The 17580-nt window shown below is 37.9% G+C and overlaps 1 protein-coding gene across 1 annotated transcript in view; it reads right to left on the reverse strand.

The window, feature by feature from the left end:
* The window catches only part of LOC120533233 (zinc finger protein 585A-like), a 35255-nt gene extending 18289 nt beyond the window's left edge, over nt 1–16966 (reverse strand). Inside the window, exons 1-2 of the mRNA XM_039760015.1 lie at nt 16818–16966; nt 9104–10132 (exon numbers count right to left, since the gene is read on the reverse strand). Coding sequence (XP_039615949.1) covers nt 9104–9452 — 349 coding nt within the window. The 5' untranslated portion in view covers nt 9453–10132; nt 16818–16966. The remainder of the gene's footprint in view (nt 1–9103; nt 10133–16817) is intronic.
* Nucleotides 16967–17580: the final 614 nt, after the last annotated feature.

Raw genomic sequence — 17580 nt, forward strand, 5'->3', positions numbered from 1 at the left:
GAAGAAAATGCAACATTTGATACATTAGTGAAACACAAGGATGGCAGAAGTACAAATAAAAACCTCCACAGTCCTAATAGTTTTTTCCAAAATAAATATTAAATATTAAAATACAATATAGGGTTTGAACTTGAAAAAGTGTGGCAGAGGTGGGAATCCCTCCTAGTGTAAGAACAGGAGTTTAAAATCTTGAGCGAATTTAAACAAAGTTTATAAAGTATGATATATCATGAACTATCTGATTTATCTTAGCAAATGCACATTTTATATTTGCTATTTTGAGATTTTCTCTTCAGGAACTAAAAAATACTGTTTAAAGTCAATACTAAAATTAAAATTCAAACATTATTATATCTGTACTGTTGAATTAGTGAATTCCAATATAATTCAAAATATTTCCATTTAAACAAAGTTTTCAAAGTTGTTTTGTAAAAACATACTTTTAAAGTCAGAGAAATGTTAAGTTTGTAACATTTGTTACTGTAAGATTTATATCTGTATCATTAGTTGGTAAAAAAAATATTAATTGAGAGTAACATTTATTAGACGAGTCAAATTCATTCCAAAATTTGATGTCACAAATCCATTCCAGGGGATTTAATTTTCCAAATCTGTCTCAATTTTAAAGCTCCCTTGGTGAAATTAAGCTTGTCAGTTTTACACAAATCTTTTATTTCAGCCTTTGTTTTGCTGTTTTCAATGTTCCTTGTGTGAGTAATCACAATTTGCTATTGCTCATGCTTATGTACAAATCTAGAATTTGAAAATGACTTGAGCTGTTATCACCTGTACTAAATTAATTTATAACTTTGAGAAAGCACATGACATATGCTTTCACCTATGGGTTACACTAATGAACATTAGTTTGCCTTTAAAAAGGTATCGGGATGAAATCCTTGGACCCATTGTCAGACCCGATGCTGGTGCAGTGGGTCCTGGGTTCCACCTGGTGAATGACAAAGCCTGGCCTCATGTGGCAAGAGTGTGCAGGCAGTATGTGGAGGATGAATGAATTGATACCATTGACTGGCCCCCATGCTCACCTGACCTCAATCCAATAGAACACCTCTGGGTGTGACATTATGTTTCGCTCCATCCGACGATGCCAGGCTGCACCTCAGACTCTTCAGAAGCTCAGTGATGCCCCGGTCCTGATCTGGTAGGAGATCCCCCAGGACACCATCTGTTATCTCATTAGAAGCATGCACCCCCCTCCCCCTGATGTTGTCAGGCATGCATACAAGCATGTGGAGACCATACAAACTACAAAGTACGATTTGAAGTTGCTGCAATGAAATTTTGGCAAAATGGACTCGCCTGCCTGCTGCATCATTTTTTTACTTTGATGTTCGGGGTGTCTTTGAATTCAACCCTCTGTAGATTAATAATTTTCATTTCCTTCAATCAATGTGGCATCCATTTATTCCTAACACATTACCCTGTCCATATCAGTAGATATATCCAGCAGGATTTTTTTTTTCCCCATTGAGATCTGATGTGTTTTCAAAGTGTTCCTTTAATTTTTGGAGCAGTATATATTTTATATATATAAAAATCAAATTCAGATTAAATCCTTCTACTGACATTGTGTGGAAATGAGCAAACCACGTCTCCTGCCTGTGTTCAAATTACAAAAAAAAAGAAATGGAACCAATTCACATGTCGTAAAAGCCTTTGGATAATGGCCCATGTGTTTTATTTCATTAAATAATATACTATATGACGACCTGCAGCAAACTCCTATAACCAAATCTCAGCATAACCAACAGTAAGTCCAAGATGTTCCCTTCCATCATAGAAGGCCACTTCAGAATAATCCAATGTTTTGTTTTTAGTTATTCTTGGGTGTTTTAGCCGTTTGTTTTGGCTCATTATTCTGTTGGAGGATCCATTAGCTGTCACTAAGACTGAGGTTTCTGACACTGAGCAGTACGTTTCACTCCAGAATGTCTTAATAGTTTTGAGATTTCATTGATCCCAGCACACCGAGTACACTCTGTGCAAGATAAAGCAAAGCAGCCCCAAAACATAACTGATCCTCCTCAATGTTTCACATTATGTATGGTGCTTTTTTCTTTGAAAGCTTCATTTTTCCGTCTGTGGACAAAGAACTGATGTGACTTGCCAGAAAGCTCCAATTGTGTCACATCTGTCCAAAGGACATTCTCACACAATCATAGGGACTTGTCAATATGCATTTTAGCAAATTCCAGTCTGCCTTTTTCTTTTATGCTATCAACAGTGGTGTCCCCCCAGGTCTTCTTCCATTGAGTCCACTGTCCCTCAAAAAGCGACGGACTGTGCGATTAGAACTTAACATTGAAGTTTAGCTTTATTCTCTTTGGAAGTTGTACTTGGCTTTTTGTCTAAAATTCTCACTATTTTTCTGCCCATTCTGGGATCGATTTATCTCTTGCAGCCATGTCCTGAGAGACTGGTTACTATCCCCATGGACCTTGAACTTCTTAATAATTTGCAACTGCTGTCACAGGAACATCAAGCTGATTGGAGATGGTCTTCTAGCCTTTTCCTTTAACATGCTTGTCTATCACTGTCTTTCTGGTTTCCTCAGACAACTCTCTCCTTCCAGAAGAGTGATAACTTTTCCCCATTTAAATTGTCTGAATGACTGATAGTACGATTGGAGACATATGTGACATATGTGACACTAAAATTAATTAAAACAGCTAGCTTGAAAAATAATTTGAATCCAATTATTTATGATCTTGTTTTGTCTTGGTAGAGTAATAAATTGCTCTACTTTCCCCTATTGTATTATTAATATGTAGCCTTTGTCAGAATGCCTCAGATATCACAGACTTACCACTGTTTATAAGGTATTATAGTATATAACTTCTCTCCACCTTGCCTCCTACATCTATAACCTCAGGCAATTAGGTGTAGTAAAAGACAAGCAGGAGTTAAGTTACAATTTAAACAATGTATTATTGATAATATAAATAATAACAATATACAAAGTATGTTTGAATATTGGCAACCACACAACCTGATTAAATGGTGATGTGTAGTTTCGGGCGGCACACAGACTTGTTTGTTACTTAATGTCTAGAGTTAAGGCATCACTTGTGGTCAACTTTCTTCAGAACAGGCCACATGCCTGTTTCAATATGGCTGCCGAGCTGTGCTCTCCATTGTGTTGTCCTTTCAGTTCATCAGTTTGGTAAGAGAGAGAGAAGCTCCTTCATCAGATGTTAGTAAGAGAGAGAGTAAGGGAGTGAACAAATTTATAGATTCTCTGTCCAACCCCTAGAGCCAATAGTCCGTCGTGGTACTTAAAGGCTTCTAATACAAGCCAGTTCCAAACAGCCATACTTCAGACCAATGGTGGAATAGAACATCTTCACACCGGACACCCAAAAAAAAAAAAACATTTTTTTAGGTAAAGCTTGGCAGTTAGGCAATCTGGCTTTGTGTGGAGGATGAGAGAGAGACTCTAGCAGAGAAACATTTGTTTCAAGCACTTCCCCCAACTCTGTCGTAAAATTCACTTTCCTGACTTAGTTTTGCCTAAGTTACAAATAAAGACATACAAATTCTCACATCACAACAGATCTTTTCTAGGGGTACCAACAAATATGTCCTGGCCATTTTACAATATCTTTGAAGAATAAGCAATACTTGATCTCTACTCACACCTTGCAGTAAAACTGCTTTGTTTCACTCTATGACATGTCAAGGGCATGCAGGTATACATCACTTTTCACGAGGCATGAGGCACTTACCAAAAAATTTGGCTACGTCAGTACATAGATAAAAGACATGGTCAGTAGAGTCAAAACAATAAAGACCGGAAATAACTTGGTAACCAGAATTCCAAGAGCAAGAAGTTAATCATAAATAGAAGTCAAAGCAAAAGCAAACAGAAAACCTAACACTAGGGCCTTATTTTCTTACAGTATCTAACTATTTATTTATTTAACAAACTTTTGTAAAAAGCTAAAAAAATTCCCCTTGGGGACAAGTAAAGTTCTATCTGTCGATCTAACTTGGAACATAAGCTAACTGTGCTAATACCTGAGGGACACAGATTCATCCACCAAGGGACAGGGAGCATTTAGAACATCACCACACTCCTGTGACAACGCCAACATGACAGATGCAGTCACATAAACAAAAAAAAAAACAAGATGATAATCATTTTAAAGTTTACAAAAAAAGTTAGTGAAAAAACAAACAACAAAAACAGAATCCTTGTAATAAACAAACTATAGAATACATAAAAGACTAAATTGCTCACAGATTGCATAATTACAGTTTGTTATAACACATTACTATAGATCATTTATTAAATAGAAAAGCTTTTATTATGTTATTTATGCACTGATCTATAGCATATATATGTAACTATTATTATTATGTTACATTGTTTGTCTTTCCTTTTCATTACACTTTCATGTTTTTTGTTTTCACCATTATGCTGCATTATTTTTCAGGCTCTACCAAGAAAAACACCAAAAAAAGAGTTTTGTTTGCAGACATTTCGAGCAGACGGGGATGAAGCTCCTAGTTAAGAACAAAACTTGTTGAGTGCTCCCAAATGATATCTTAAAGTTGTTAAAAATGTTATTACACCCTGGCTTTGGTTAAGACCCCACAACCATCAGACTTTGAACACACTGGAGTACTACACTTTTGAATTGCAGCCCTCTTAAACTTTCCACCTTCAAAGACTCCAACAGCATCTGGAGAAGATAAGGGCCATAGCACCGAAAGCGCCTGAGCTAATGGAGAAACAAGGAGACAACAGGCACCCTCACTGCTACAGCAGAGTTCATCTATGCTAACTTTGAAATGTTTTTTTCCCAGCAGACCCTGAAACGGAGTGGATGCTGAATGACTTCTACATCTTTAGTGGGCTTCTTTACACACAGACACACACCAGAGCATTTCTAAAGTGACATTATTTATTGTTTTGAACTGTAGTGAGATGATAATGCTAAAATATGGGCTGAAAATGCAATCAAGGTTCTGCACATAATGTAAAGAAACATAAAAACATAATGTTTTGATAAATCATGTAATACAACTTGTGCCTGCACATTAGCTATTACCAAAAACAAATATTTTGTAATGCCACAACACACATACTGAAATGTTTGAGTATATAATTGATATAGACCTTTGAAGATTACAGTAACAGCCCTCATTATTATGCAGATTAATTTGGCTTACAATGAAAGTTGTTCATGATGACAAATAAGTTTATTTTACCAAGCAACATCACAAATTTCAGCTGTTAATGATATCAATCTAAAAATATCTGAAATAATCGTAACATTAATATGGTGTTTTTTTACATTTTATTCTTGGCTGATACTTACAACATGCTCAATATACACTGCATACTTAGTACGAACTGTAACTAAATAGTCCCCACTCTTACAGAAGAGACTATTGACACACCACAAATTCACTTCCACCCTTAAATAATATATTTTATGTGGAATGACCTGACCGAAGAGTTTTATTAATTATACCAGATGGGCCCAAAAGATTATGCATTTAACTGTAACTTCAGTAAATTATAAAAGGGAAAACAAACTTAAATAATTGAAGAGTTAAATTATGTCATAAAACAGTAAAAAAAAAACAACAAAACCATATATACTTGTATGTGGCATTACCACCCTAAAAAAGTGTGCAGATCACTTGGAGGGAGAGGGGAGGGTAGGCTGCAATTACAATAAAAAAGAAAACACACTCATAATCAAACCAGCCAGAGCCAAATCAGACTCAGAGAGGAGCTGAAACCCATCCTGGCATCACTGGACAAGGCAGGAAACAGGATAGATATTAGGATTCACCAATCATAATAACTTCTATGACTTTGGGGATGTGAGAAGAAAACCTGAACACTCACAGGGGGAAACTTCATATGGACAACACAAGAATCTGAAGCCAGGATGCAAGAGCTGTGAAGCAGCAGCATTTGCCATGGCACTACTGTTCTACCTATAAAGAAATTAATTAAAAAGACAGACAACAGCAATGACGCAAACACAAATAAAAAAATACATCGAGTTAAATAAGGACAACAACAATAAAGCAATAAAAACACATCTTTCAATATAATATGCTACCGTGGCTGTCCGTTTGTCTGTCCAGGATTTTAAATCACCTGTAGCTCGCAAACCCGTTTGACCTAATTGACCTGAAATTTTGTACACGTACACTACGTGACGTCTACTATCCGCTTTTGGGGTGATGATTGACCTCCAAGGTTTTTATTTTTATTTTATTTTATTGTAGAATCAACTCTCGGCAGCATGCATACAGGCGCCATTCTCATCCCTACCACCTTTGTCGTCACTTCCCCTACCTCTTCATCTCTTAAATCATTCCTGAGGCAGATTGAACACTTAAGTGCCAGCTTAAGTGAAAAATTAAAGAAAACATACTAAGTAATGGGGCGGCACGGTGGCGCAGTGGTAGCGCTGCTGCCTCGCAGTTAGGAGATCCGGGTTCGCTTCCCAGGTCCTCCCTGCGTGGAGTTTGCATGTTCTCCCAGTGTCTGCCTGGGTTTCCTCCGGGCGCTCCGGTTTCCTCCCACAATCCAAAGACATGCAGGTTAGGTGGATTGGCGATTCTGAATTGGCCCTAGTGTGTGCTTGGTGTGTGGGTGTGTTTGTGTGTGTCCTGTGGTGGGTTGGCACCCTGCCCAGGATTGGTTCCTGCCTTGTGCCCTGTGTTGGCTGGGATTGGCTCCGGCAAACCCCCGTGACCCTGTATTCGGATTCAGCAGGTTAGAAAATGGATGGATGGATGGATACTAAGTAATTGCAACACAAAACACTGACTTAATCTGTTTTAATGCGAAAAGATGCCGACAAAAGAAGAGAAGATGCAGGTCACTAGAATGGAGAAAAGAAGAGTTGCTCTGGAAGCAGCAAGCACATCAACCTCTGAGCAAACGTATGCTAAACATACAGAGAAAGAGAATGAAAACTAGAAGTCAAGTGTATTCACTGCACGTTATCGTGCAGTGCGCCGTTCCTGGTAAAACAATAAAACCAAAACACAAACCACATAAATTTTGTGCACTCAGTAAGCTGCTTATCCAATAGAGCCTCATAAACTCACAAAGAATGTCAGCATTTCAACAGGATGACGACATTAAACTTTGCTAAAATTATTATTCATTTACCCCCAAAACAGGTGGCAGCAGCTGTATACCCGCAGTGGTTCATGGGAATTGGAGTTCCAGTGGGCATCCCTGCTGGGTCTTGTGTGAGCCACCAGAGGGAGCTGTAAGGAGGAGGAGATTCCTCCTTACCTGGAAGTGCTTCTCGGATGCAATGTGAAAGCACCAGAAGTACTCCCAGGGCCGGTATAAAGGAAGACACTCCCCCCGCACTTGGTGAGTCAGAGTCGGTCAAAGGTGAGGATGAAGCTCACTGAGGAGGAGTGGAGGGAGAGAGAAAGAAAGAAGAGAGAAAAAGAATGGTTTATTGTACTTAACATAACATATGTATGACTATTGGGAAGGAAGAATATGAAAAAGAGAACGAAAAAGCAAACTCTGTAATTGTAAATATATGGTGTTACAGCATGATCTAGGCACAAAACAGGACAAACACAGATGACTACAGAAATGCCTGAAATGGATGAATAAAGGAGTTATTAAAATATTAAATTGAAAAGAAAATTAAAAGAAGACAACTAAAATATTCAGACTATTATTTGGAAAGCAGTGTTTCACTGACTCTCCCCTTACACAGGCAAACAAAGGTAATTGTTGCTGGTCTGGTTGATATTAACTACAAGCAGAATTTATACAACTTTAGTTGAAAACATCCAACAATTTTTTCAAAACAATTTATGGCAGCTGCATGCCACAATATGGAGTTAATCTGGCACAAAGCAGGAACCTGGTTGCCAGTCCATTTCAGGGCTGGGCAAAACAGACTCACATTCTCTCTTTCAGGAAAACTGTAAATGTAAGCATACATATTTGACCTATTTAATGTTTTCTTGGTTGGTTAATTTGAGATCTGACAAAGAAACAAATTTTTATTCTTCAATTGCATCAAACAGATTTGAAAAGGGTCTCAAAAAGATTTGTGAAGTGAAGTAGTCATGTGTGCTCAAAATAGCAGCGATTTACACTGCCGTTAAGCCGATGTCACATTATGTGGCTTTCTGTCTAGTGGTATGTCAGATTTGCTGCTCGCAGTTTCTCACTGGGCCATGTTATGTTAAATGAGTGAACATTGCTGACTATGTCATGTTTAGCAATTGCACGTTAACTGTCCAGCACTGCCATGCTCCGCCATTTTCCAGACAGCCAACAGTGTGCTGCCTGACGAAGCTGGCATCATACAAAGGATTAACACAAGTTCAGCAGTAATATCTGCCCCCCAATTCCATCATTGGTACGTAAAACACAAGACATCACATAGACAAGCTTCTCTTCTGTTAATGATGTCCAAAACCCCAGTTCTATATACCTGATGGCTGCCTTCAATGCATTCACTGCTTGCCAGCTCTCCTTGACACAGAGTCCCTCCTTATGACTGAAGACAAACTCAGACCCATTTGATTTTATTAGAGCGAGTCACAGACTAGTCACACTGAGTCGCTGGCTGCGTCACAGTATGCGATTGGCTTCACAGGAGTACATACCCGACTCCTACTTGCTAAGCTTATGTAAATGACTGGCACTGAAAAGCCTGTTTAAAATAGCAAAGGAGTGGACAGATTGAGTATCTGACTAGAGTGCATTTCTGACAAGTGCTTCAATAAGTCCCCTTATCATTCACAGAAGTTTAAGTAACTCTGTTAAAGGATTTTGAGTATGATTAGTTAAAAATGTTGTGTTACATATCACATACCACTAGCGACAACCTCCTTTGTTAACTTCTAATACCTACAATCAGACTACTGTACATTCATGGTTGGAAATTTTTGGCATAACACTGATTTCATTGTAGCACCACAGCATTTCCTATCATTTTAGGGGAAAAAATGCATTGTCCTATTAAAAAAAACTGCACCCACATTAACAAGTGTTTACAACATCTTACTTTTTTAGTTCAGAATTCAAAAACATCACCAAGCTTTACATTTTTACATCAGCTCTTACCTTCTCCAGGATACGTTGAACACGATGCTTTCTCAGCCTCTTTCACCTCAGAATCCAAAGATTCCGTCTTCACCTGGGCAGAATGATTCTGGAGGTTAGGAAGTCGACACACATTTTGAGGTACAGACTCCGATTTAACCTCTTCTGCCTTGACATGGATTACAATGTCACTTTTTTTGAAGTCACTACGTTCAGATGCTGATTCAGACTCATCTTTAATGACTGTTGGTCTCCACTTACAATCCTCCTCATCCTCCTCCTCCTGAAGTCCATAAATATTTGTCTGATGTTGCTCAGATTCCCATTCAGAGTCTTCTTTCTTAATATCCACATTAATTTTGTTCTCCATGGCACGCCTATATAACAGACACAGGTTGCATGTGATATTCCCCTGTTACTTGCTGTATTATGAAGAAGGCATTTGCAATCTCACAGATTCTTTGATAGCTTATGACACAAAGGACATAGCATAAGTGGATCTTTACTGAGTTATGAGCAACACAATAAAGTTCAAGACTACTGGCAATGTGCCCAACACTTGGTCTCTGAGTTGAATTGCACAGCCATTACAAGTACATTGTCTCTTGGGTCCCTGATGGGTGAATTTCAGCTTTACAGGGCCCAGTCAGTATGATTTATACAAAACACACCAGCCAGTCACATTCAGCATAATGCGTTTCCTTCACGTTGATTCACAAACTGTCTCGTCAGCTGCTTACTGGCAGTCTTTGAGGTTGCTGCTCTTTTTTGTTCTTGGTTTCTCTGCTCCTCAGAATGTAAGTTGAGTGTCCAAACCCCAACACACAAAAAGGAAATATCAAACACCGTAGAAGCACAACACAATAAAAACTGGAGTGGCTGCACCTATCAGCACAGCATCTCACACTTAACTAGTTGTTAACTGCTGTTTTCTCAGGTCACTTATTCAACGTTCACATCCCATCTCTAGAAGCTCCTGAACAGCCAGACATTTTCCTTCTATTTTTTTTTTTTTTATATGTTACCCTACATGGAAACTTCTCATTCTTTCTGTAAGAAAAACAGAATAGAATATTTTTAGAGCCACAGCAAAAAGCACTGAACACATTGACACATTATCCCATATTAGCCATACCAAGCATGTAACATAGTTTAAAAGCAGCCAGTCTTCTTGTACTCGGGTTTTTATTCCACAAAAGGTAACAATTTCATGAAGTACTGTGCCTCAAAGAAACATCTGCAATAATATGTTTTTCCAAACTATTTTGTTCTATGCCTCGTGTACTTTCTGCCAGTAAGAGGTCGCTGTCTCACCATTTGACTATTTAATACAAGAAATGACAAATCTCTTGATTCAGCACTCTGCTAATTACAGACCACTGTACCTGTGTGTATTATATATATATAACTATATATAACTATAACTATATATAACTATAACTATAAATATATATATAAATATAATATAATATAATATAATATAATATATATATATATATATATATACACATAAATGTTTACATGTGGAAGTGTGTGTGTCCGGCCTGGCAGTAAGAGGTGGAGTCGGGGTTAGGGCTGTGAGGAAACAGAAAACTCGCTCGGCCACTAATAACACAAGCAGGGCCAGCATGTCAGCAAAACTAAACCTCAGAAGAAAAACAAACTCGCTCAGCCACTAACATCGGCCAAACTGTATCCCTTTTACTTTTCCTCCTGCCATTAATGCACAAGCGAGGCGAGCACATCAGCAAAATGAGTCCTCCTAGGAGAGAGATGCCCAGAGTAGTTCCTTTCAATTACCTGACATCTCTACGTTTCAGTTTTTTTCCTGATGATTTCAATAATTTCTAGGACCCCAGGCTTACACAGCTAGTATATAATGATTGAGATCCCTTGGATCTGCATTATGTATTTGCATATAAATGCTTTTTCTTGTCTTTAGCAGTCTGTATGAGGCAGGCAGTTATTTATTTTACAATTGTCAGCATAATGAGTCCTGTATGTGCAGGTGGGCAATTTATATTTTACATTAAATGTTTTATAAAAGTGTTCTGAATCCTCCTTTCTCTACAATACAGAAAAGTATTTTATAGGACTGGTGCAAGGAAATAATCTCCAAGAGATTCTTGAAATTGAGAGGAGGGCGGTGATATTTCGGTAGACACTGAGCCGTTTCAACTGCCATGCAAAACTTTCCTTTCACTTTCTAACACAATGAAGTCATTGTCTCCCTATTAAATTTTGGCATTACAAAATTACACAGTTTTTCATTACGTTAACTGATATTTTATTACCCTACTACTAACCTCTCCTCTCAAAGCCATAACATGGTTGTATAATTTATTAACTGATATTTTATTATTCTATTGCTCACCTCTGTTCTCAGTTTAATACAGTTGTATACTTGACTTTCTCCACTACTCAAAACAGATTCAAATTTCACCCGGACAACATACAGTATGTCTAAATGTTAATGCAAAATGAATGCACTGTACATTGAATATCCATTACTGTCATTAGGAAGCTCATTTCACTTGCTAAGCAAAATACAAACTTAAAATAAAAACAAAATGGGTGGTAATGCAGTTTACCCTGTAACTGATACATGAGCATTTTGGTCCGAACATTTGTGCATGGATCAAACTACTGTATAACAGTCCAGAAGCCTCAGTTTGTATTAAAAATATTCATTCAGATTACCTCAAACTAGAATGTGACAAGGATGCCCCATTTGCAATCACCACTGAGCCACTGGCAGTTCGTTGTCAAAATGTTTATGAGATAAAGGGGATTATCATAGAAGGACTGGAACAGAAAGTTTCTCTATATGCAGATGATATGGTACAGTATACAGGGAGTGCAGAATTATTAGGCAAGTTGTATTTTTGAGGATTAATTTTAATATGGAACAAACACAGTGCTATCAGTCAATCCAAAATGTTAATAAACCTGAAACCTGAATGTTTCACAACGGAAATGTGAGTGTGAACATCATCAGGGGAATACATATGTGCACACAATTATTAGGCAACTATTAGTGTGCAGATTTATTATGCAACTAAAGGAAAAATGAAAATTTTCCCATCTCACTTGTTTATTTTCATCTGTTATAGTGAGAATAATAAACAAACACCTCAAAATTTACAAATAAACATCTCTGACATTTCAAAAAGAATAAAACAATCAATGAATGACCAATATAGCCACCCTTCTTTCCAATAACAGTCATAAGCCTTTCCATTCATGGAGTCTGTCAGTTTCTTGATCTGTTGACGATCAGCTTTTTGGGGAGCAGTGACTACAGCCTCCCAGACACTCTTCAGAGAGGTGTATTGTTTTTCTCCCCCGTAAATCTAGCGTTTAAGAAGTGCCCACAAGTTCTCGATAGGGTTTAGGTCAGATGAGGAAGGGGGCCATGTCATTATTCCTTCATCTTTAAGGCCTTTACTGGCTGGCCACGCAGTGGAGAACTTCGATGCAAGTGATGGAGCATTGGCCTGCATAAAATCATGGTCTTTTCCTGTATCACTGTTTGAAGAAAGTGTCTTGAAAAACTGGCAGTAGGTTTGGGAGTTGATTTTGAGTTCATCTTCAATGCAAAAGGTCCAACTAGCTCATCTTTAAAAATACCAGCTCATACCAGTACCCCACCTCCACGTTGGAGTGGAGCTCTGTGCCATTACTGATCCACAGGTCCATCCATCTGGTCCATCAAGAGTCACTCTCATCTCATCGGTCCATAAAACCTTTGAAAAAATCTGTCTTCAGATATTTCTTGGCCCAGTTTTGACGTTTCAACTTATGTTTCTTGTTCAGTGGTGGTTGGGTTTCAGCCCTCCTTACCTTGGCCATGTCTTTGAGCACTGAACACCTTGTACTTCTGGGCACTCCAGGTAGGTTGCAGCTCTGGAATATGAAAGTACTGGAGGATAATGGGTTCCTGGTAGCTTCACGTTTGATTCTTCTCAAATCTTTGGCAGCTAATTTGCGTCTTTTGTTCTCAACACGTTTCTTGCGACCCTGTTGACTATTTGCAACAAAATGTTTGATGGTTCTGTGATCACACACCAATATCTTAGCAATTCCAAAAGTGCTGCATCCCTCTGAAAGACTTTTTACAATTTTTGACTTTTCAGAGTCAGTTAAATCTCTTTTTTGGCCCATTTTGCCTGAGGAAAACTAGCTGCCTAATAATTCTGCACACCTTGATATAGGGTGTTGATCTCCTTAGGCCACACCCTCCCTCATTACACAAATACACATCACCTGACGTGCTTAAATCCAATAAGCATTCAAGTTAATACAGCTTGGAGTTGGAATATACGCATTAAAAATGATGATATGGTCAAAATACTCACTTGCCTAATAATTGTGCACACAGTGTATATCAGATCCACAGAATACTGTGCCTGCAGTCTTAACAGCACTAACAGAATTTCAAAAGATCTCTGGTCTCAGAATTAATTTGAATAAAAGTGTGCTCTTTCCAGTGAATTCTCAAGCACGCAATATTAGAATGGACACCTTCCCTTTTATCATTGCAGATCAGTTTAAATACCTCGGGGTAAACATCACAAGTAAACATAAAGCTCTTTATCAACAAAATTTTGCCATTTGTATGGAAAAAATTAAGCAAGACTTGCATAGATGGTCAACCCTTCATCTCACTCTAGCTGTAAGAATTAACGCTGTTAAGATGAATATCCTTCCTAAGCTTCTTTTGTATTTCAAAACATTCCAATACACATCAATAAATCATGTTTTAAGCAATTAGATTCAACAATAACCTCATTTATTTGGAATTCAAAACATCCACATATCCAAAGGGTGACCTTACAATGACCTAAAGCAGAAGGCAGCATGGCTGTACTTAACTTTCAATTTTATTACTGGGCAGCAAATATACAAGCTATAAAAACCTGGACATGGACACAAATAGGTCTGCGATAGGAATAAAATCTTGCAGCACTTCCTTTATATTCCTTGTTTTGTACCCCAATAAGTACAAGTCATTGCCAATATACGAACAACCCAATAGTGTGTCACTCACTCAGAATATGGAACAAAAATAGGAAGTATTTTAAGACAGAGAATCTTTTATCTGTGGCACCTCTGCACGAGAACCACCTTTTTCCACCCTCGCAAACATATGCAGTTTTTAATGTCTGGAAAACATCTGGGATTAAATCACTTAGAGATCTGTACATAGACATCGTGTTTGCATCCTACGAACAATTACACTCCAAATTTAAATTTCCAGCAACATATTTCTTTCACTATCTTCAATTTTGAAACTTTGTTAAACAGAACCTGCCCAATTGTCCTCACCTCCCACTATGTCGGAAAAAATATTGATCGGTCTTGAGGACTCAGGCAGCATTTCTGCAATATATAAAACTATTTTACAGTCCCTCGCTTTCAAAGATCCAAGAGGACAGTGGGAAAAGGATCTCTCACTCAGCATCTCAGAAAAGGAGTGGAAGGTAGCAATGCAGAGAATTCACTCGAGCTCCATATGTGCAAAGCATAGAATTATTCAACTCAAAATTATATATTGAGCACATCTGTTTTACTTAAAATTGTCCACAATGTTTCCAGGGCAAGATCCAACCTGCAAACTCTGCAATCAAGTTCCTCACTGAGCCACATGTTTTGGGCCTGCACCAAATGAACATCATTCTGGACCAACATTTTTAAATGCCTATCTGACAGCCTTGGTGTCACAATTCCTCCTAAGCCATTAACAGATGTGCTTGGTGGACTTCCAGATGGGCTTAAAGTGGAGGAGGACAAACAAACTGTGATCACCTTCACTACACTATTGGCACGCAGACTTATTTTGCTAAACTGAAAGAATCCTAACTCTCCTCTTCTAAGTCAGCGGGTCACTGATCTTATATACTATTTGAAATTGGAAAAAATGTAATTCTCAGTTAGAGGATCTGTGCAGAACTTTTTCAAAAGCTGGCAGATTCTGATCAATAACATTTTAGAATAAGCATTTAAACTGAGGAAGCAGGTTCTCTCCCCTCTGTTACTCCATTTATCTTTATTCATTTATTAATTTAATGTTTACTTATTTTTACTAGCTTAAGCTTTTACTCTGCTGGCCTAGCTCTCTTTCTCGGGTGGGGGGTTGAACGGTTTCAAACCTAGTTTTGTAAAACTTGAGTTATTTGTATGGAATGATATTTGATTTTAATAAAATCAAATAATAATAATAATTTACATACACATACACAAATAAAACGATGACGGCTGCAGTTTTTAATAGTGCTTGTAATGTTTCAATAGCAGACATGATGTGGAATGGATTGATGAGGGCTTACATCTCATCTGGTGTGATTTGAATTCATGGTTGGCATAATTATCTGGCCCCTTACAAAGAACGAGTATTTTCTGGGTGCAGTACAGAAAATCAATGCAGTTGTTATCTCCTTCCACCTGCTGCTTGTCCATTCATACGTCATAAATCAGAACAGCAAACATTTTATGGAACTCATTTTGTTGAGGAGGTGAGAGGGCACATTGCAGGCAACACACGTGCCTGGATAGCTTCTTCATACTACAGTATATGTCATAACATGTTTTGTCTTTAGATAGCATCCTGGGGCAAAACCAAACATCTTGCAAGCAGCAGAACAAACCCTACCTGTTCCAAACGCTTTCTCTTCTGAAACTCACCCAATTATTATTTTTTTTTTTTTTTTGTATGCTCATCAACTGGCAGGCAATATGGTTGGCGTGGTCTTAAACATGCTTAGAAAATGGGCTGGGAATGTTGTGAATTTTATTTAACTTTCAGAGGAAGTTGTGGAAAATCAAAAAAAAACATGCTGCACATTGCGATATTTTTTGAATTTTGATTTTTATGAAATATTGTATAAAATTGAAAACTCAACATATTGCCCAGCCCTACTCATATCCAGAGACAGCATTCCATACACTCCCTGCACCTTTCAAACATGACTTATATGCACTCTCATTGTGTTTGTTACAGTTTACTTATTAATCTAATGAGCATTACTTTGGTCTCTAAAATACAACAAATTGCACAAATTTAATATGCACAAACACGTTCAAACCGAAACTTCCTCCTATGTCATTCAATTCCAATGATCGATCTCAATTGGTCAGGCTTCACTTTTTGTGCACTACTCTGATTTTCCAGAAGCATTTATATAACAATATTTTAGCAAAAAATGCACAATAGAATCTGATAACATTTTTTAATTATTTTTCGCTGCTTCAATGAATTTTTGTCTGTACTTCACAGTTTACAGAGAAACCTGTACAGTATATAATTAGTACAGTATGTGACAAATAAAATTTGATTTGGTTGACAACTGTTACCTTATGGAATAAAAAAAAATCTTTAAATTGACGAGCTATGAGGTGAACCTTGTTAAGGTCCATTTCGTTATGATATGATGTGATATATTAGGATAATAAAGTGTATGCACAGTAGAGAGAGGGCAGTTACTTTTCTGATAATCCGACAATATTAGTAATTATGGACAGGAGTTTTTTTGCCAAGATATGGAATATTATAATGCTTTCTGACATTACACACAGATTTCCAATGAAATTAAAAGCACAGAAATAAAAGTAATTACTAATTTGTGTCCAGAATTAAAGTGGACACGTTTGAGTCTCACGGCTAGGACTACGATCTGGGTTTTTAGTGTCAGCGGACTCGCTATCATTTTATTCCTTACATTACGGAAGTACTTACTCGTTTTTTCTTTCATGGACCTACTTTTCCGGACAGCGCGATATCATCATCGGGCACTCAATATGCCACTTCAACGTTACCGCCGTACAGAAACGTCGTTCTGGTTGACGTATGTCGTGAAAACAGCCATCGCTCGATCTGCGTCGTAAAATGTAATATGTACGCATGCGTGAAAGTAGGGCGCTTGTGTGAGGTGTAAATCTGCGGTGGCCCAGCTGGTTGTTGTTAAGAGCTACCAGACACTTCGGCTTGACCAGGGCATTCCCGATTTCAAGCCGGTGTTCCGATAATTAACTTAAATATAACAACATGTTTTGTTTTTAACAGGATGGACATATAAAAAGTACCGTGCAGCAGACATGGCTCAGCCGATACAGACGTCAAATCATGAATGACACAAAAGAAAAATAACATCCGCTACGCGTTGTACAGCTGTCAGTCACAGTTGTCAGCCACAATCGGTCGTTTATAATTCCAGGTAATGTGGGTATATCCTTAAAAAACACGGAGACGAGGGTGCTTACACGTGCTGTGGATCTTACGAATCAGTCATCCCGAAGAGAAAATGCTTTTCAATTAGGGGCTGCGGCAAACGTTCCCATTTCTCAGACCAATACCTGATGATACGACTTTGTGCACTCATTGTAAAAGCATTTTCTTCTGTCGCACACATAGGAAAAAGCCAGATATTGATGACTACCCGTCCACAAAAAGCTATTGATTAACATCCATTCTTAAGGCACATATTCTACCACACCAAGTC

Source organism: Polypterus senegalus, chromosome 8 (assembly GCF_016835505.1).
Source record: "Polypterus senegalus isolate Bchr_013 chromosome 8, ASM1683550v1, whole genome shotgun sequence".
In the NCBI taxonomy this organism is placed as follows: Eukaryota; Metazoa; Chordata; class Cladistia; order Polypteriformes; family Polypteridae; genus Polypterus; species Polypterus senegalus.